We start from the raw sequence: 4740 nt of genomic DNA, 5'->3' as shown, positions 1-4740 counted from the left end.
AAAGATAGGAGTTCACCGTTACATTTCAATATTATGAAATACAACATAAATAAAATTTACTTGTCTCCGGGATACGACCTCACGAGACTTGGATTCAATTACAAAGCTACGATGTTATCCATTACACCATCGATCACGTGTGTTATCATATACATGTAATTAATATACTCATAGACACTTGCAATGAGCTTTATATCTATAAATATAATTCACCACATATAAATAGAAATCATCACACATACATGTATAGCTAAAACGAATTTACAAAACGATCTATTGGTCTCTGTATCTAATAACTATTTTACAAATACTTATTCTGAATCATAAATAGATGTATTACTCACAATTATATATATTTTGATCCGGAATAGATTACTGGCGAAGCTTGAAACTTGATCTTGAACTGACCAGTAACAAAGGTCTTTTATTTAAACTGACAAACCTGATTGGTCAAAATAGGTCGGAAGTTTCCGTAAATCAATGTTTCCATTTTCCTTAATTTTAGTACACATGAATATTATTTTAAAAATGTTAACAAAACTAACTTGTAAAAAAGAACACTAATATAGCGTTTACAAAATACTTGAGATCACGTGATTATCATATGATCCACAACTACTATATTAATAACTAAGCATTAGGAAACACATAACTTAGTAAATACAAAGTACGTACAATTCACCTTATTACATCTATAATTTTTTTTTAAATGTTTTACTTCTTAATCTTACTTCGAGATTAATTGCCATATTGTGTTGGGTAAGCTCCCGGATACACAGGTATATGTGGTAGTAAAAAATGAAATCGCACATGAATATGTCAGGTGCAAAAGAAGTAAAATGATTGAAACCTTGTGTAGTATCTATAACATTGTGTAATGTTATATACTTATAATTCGTTCCGTATCTTTAGTATTGTCAGTCCGTTATTTGTAATAACGGTAAGTGCCGGAAGTAAATATGGGGTAATAAACACGAGGCAGCCATGCATGATATTTGTTGTCGGTGTGTGATCCAATCTAGTAATGACTACAAAGACGCCATCGATACATAGACACTACATTATGGCGACGAGGATAAACCTAACATGACTTCCTTGCCAATATTTCCGTCGTTCGACACGGAAAGTGATAAAAACAACGCAGGTCCAAGGTGGGAGCGTTGGATTGGGCGACTAGAAAATTTGCTCGTGGCAATGGATATCACCGAGGCCGATGAAGACGATCGGGAAAGAGCACTACTTCTACACTATGCAGGTGAGCGGGTGTATGATATATATGAGGCAGAAAAAGGAGATACCGAACCGTCATATATTGCTACAAAGCATGTGCTAGAGACATATTTCAAACCGAAAATAAAATCAGCAGATGGAGGTCTATAACTTCAGAAACTGTAAACAGACTGACGCGCAAACCCTGGACGAATACGTCACAGAACATCGGCGGTTAGCAAGATTGTGGGTTTGTGGACGGCAATAGGGAAATATTGGCGCAGGTAATACAATACTGTAAATCCAACAGGCTCAGGAGAAGGGCACTAAGGGAACCCGACAAAGACCTGAATGCCATATTAACGTTGGGCAGGACGCTGGAATTGTCAGACGTCCAAGCTACGGCAATGGAGAGGGATTCAAGTTCTAGTGTTAATGCAGTAGGTCATACTAATAACCGACAGTCTGATCGTAAAACGTACAACAGAAAACAACAGAAAACAACCAAGAGTTGGACACACAAACAAGGTGAGACAAGTAAGAAGTGTATGCAGTGTGGAGGCTCATACCCTCACCAAGGACAGTGTCTGGCTAAGGGAAAGAACTGTCACTCGTGCGGTAAAAGTAACCATTACATGAAGATGTGCCGATCCCGTTCTGAAAAGGAGAAGGGGCGGAATGTGAAGGCTATTCAAGATGACGCTGGTCAATCTGCGAGTAACAGCACCATGATACAACAACATGGAGACGCAGACACTGACGACGATTATTGTTATGGGATAAAAGAGACTTTTAAAAATTCTGAACATGTGAGATCAGTAAACGAGGCTCCACATATCACCTTGAAAGTGTTAAACATACCACTGAAGGTACTATTGGACAGTGGATCGTCGGTATATATACTTGATGAAACAGTGTATGAGAACATGGGTAAGCCGTCTGTCACCAGTGCAAACAACAAACTGATTCCATACGGTGGTGGGAAGCCATTATCAGTCATGGGAAAATGTGACCTTAGTGTGGAGACCAGCAAACAGTTTGACACTTTGACATTTTACGTTGTAAAGGGACACAGACAAGGATCCATCATAGGATACCCATCAGCCCGAAAACTGTCACTGATCCACGTTGTTAGTGAGGTTACAGAGGACAAACATGTGGAGAATGGATTCCCTGGAATTTTCAAAGGTATTGGAAAGTTGAAAGGAACACAGGTGAGATTACACATTGACCAAAGTGTACCACCGGTAGCTCAACGACATCGACGCACACCGTTCCATCTCCGGGGTAAAGTCAAGAACAAGATTGACAAACTGGTGGATGAAGATATTATAGAGAAAGTAGAGGGTACACAGACACCCTGGATTTCCCCAATAGTCACACCATCGAAAAAGGACCCGGACAAAATTAGGCTATGCGTAGACTTGAGAGAGGCTAACAAGGCCATTCAGCGTGAACGCCATGTCCTACCTACCATAGATGAGATTATACATAATCTAAATGGCGCCACAGTGTTCAGTAAGCTCGATCTTACAAGCGGATATCACCAGCTGGAGCCTGACCCAGAATCCAGATACATAACCACTTTTAGTACTCATCTTGGAATATACAGATACAAACGCCTTAACTTTGGTATATCCTCTGCGTCCGAGGTATTCCAAGAGACTATCCGACAAGTGATACAAGGTATCGGTGGAGCGAAAAACATTTCTGATGATATTTTTATCTTTGGACGGTCAAGAGTAGAACGATGGGGACTTAGGTTACAGCCATACAAGTACACTATCAAGTACCTGCCAGGGGAAAAGAACATTGCAGATTATATGTCGCGACATCCCGTAACCTCCAAGGACAGCACGTCGCGAGAGCAGGATATGGCAGAGAGATATGTGAACTTCATTGCATCAGAATCTCTCCCAGGGGCGATAACTCTGGAGGAGGTAAAAAGAGGTACACTCGAGGACAAGACCCTATGTACAGCAATAGAGCTTGAGAGGAGTGGGAGAGGGTACATGTTGAAAACTATGGAGAATCATGATGACACCGTCAACATGGAGGAGTTGACCGCTCTGAGGAGTGTGAAGGACGAGTTAACTATCTATTCTGAAAACATCCTACTTCGTGACTCCAGAATAGTTATACCCTCTAAACTCGCGATAGAGCGATACGCCTTGCACATGAGGGACATCAAGGTATCACGCGCACGAAGTCATTCATACGGTCAAAGGTATGGTTTCCTAATATAGGACAGTAGGGTTGAAAGAGCCATCAAGGAATGTCTCCCCTGTCAAGCCATGACACCAGAGCCGAGGAGCATGGAACCACTCCATAAGTCCGAGTTGCCGTCTGGGCCATGGTGGAATCTCAGTATGGATTTCTGTGGATCGTTAAACACAGGGGACTACTTGTTAGTTATCATCGACGAATATTCGTGGTACCCTGTTGTAGAGACTGTAAAATCTGTTTCGGCAAATGCAACCATCCCTGTACTTGATAAGGTTTTGGGAATGTTTGGAACACCGTGTGTGATTAAGAGCGACAACGGATGTCCGTTTAATTCACATGCCTTCAGTAAATACGCCAGTCACATGGGTTTTGAGCATAGACGCGCTACACCAAGGTGGCCAAGAGCTAATGCTCAAGCAGAATCTATCATCAAGCCATTGATGAAGGTCATAAGGGCTGCTTATATTGTATCGAAGAACTGGAAGCAGGAACTAGTCCAATTTCTCCGTCAGTATCGCGCGACACCGCATACATCGACAGAATGCAGCCCATACCGTCTGATGTTTTCACTCGAACCGAAGACTCAATTACCAGAAGTATCGGTTAAACGACAAAAGCCAGCTGAGCCATTGGTAGATGAACAGGTCAGGAGGAACGACAGTCAAACCAAATATCGTGCTTCGTCCTATGCAGACAACAGAAACCGTGTCCATCACAGAGACATATCAGTTGGGGATACAGTGATGGTGAAGAATGAGTTTAAAGAAAATAAACTTTCAACTGTGTACGACCCAACCCCGCGTATGGTGACAAACAAGAAAGGGCCAATGGTAACTGTATCGGGCAACATCACACGAAACGTGTCTAGGTTCAAAAAGGTTGATTTCAAACCACGCGAAATCCACCCTGAGGAGGAAGCTATGGAAGATCAACATAAAAATCCAACCAGTCCATATGTGGAGCCGAGATCAGCTCGCCAGCCTGAGGTGTCCCCACCGCCTGATCAGCCTAGTACAAGAGTTGGTAGACCAAGGCGTGAAGGAAAGAAGCCTCAGTATCCCAAAGACTATGTTTGTTAATATTAGGTAGTGTAAATAATATGGCACTGCTGTGTATTTGGGGCACAATAATCCCCTGCATGCCATATGGGACCATGAGGTTCCTTTTGTTCTTGTTAGTTTAGTTATTGTTAGTTCATTTTAGTACAAGTGTGTCAATAACAGTCAGATAGCTGAAAGTTCTAGTCAATATTCTTAGGAAAGACTTCTAACATGTATAATGTGACTTTAGGTTCAGTTTAGAGTT

At 41.6% G+C, this 4740-nt stretch overlaps 1 protein-coding gene across 1 annotated transcript; it reads left to right on the top strand.

Annotated features, from left to right (window-relative positions):
• Positions 1-3503: 3503 nt before the first annotated feature.
• LOC117340426 lies at positions 3504-4514 on the top strand. The gene has a single exon (XM_033902188.1). It carries the CDS (start codon positions 3504-3506, stop codon positions 4512-4514), a length of 1011 nt encoding a protein of 336 aa, XP_033758079.1.
• Positions 4515-4740: the final 226 nt, after the last annotated feature.

Source organism: Pecten maximus, chromosome 13, assembly GCF_902652985.1.
Source record: "Pecten maximus chromosome 13, xPecMax1.1, whole genome shotgun sequence".
NCBI lineage: Eukaryota > Metazoa > Mollusca > Bivalvia > Pectinida > Pectinidae > Pecten > Pecten maximus.
Note: the sequence above shows the minus strand (reverse complement) of the source record. Positions and strands in the feature narration are given on the sequence as shown.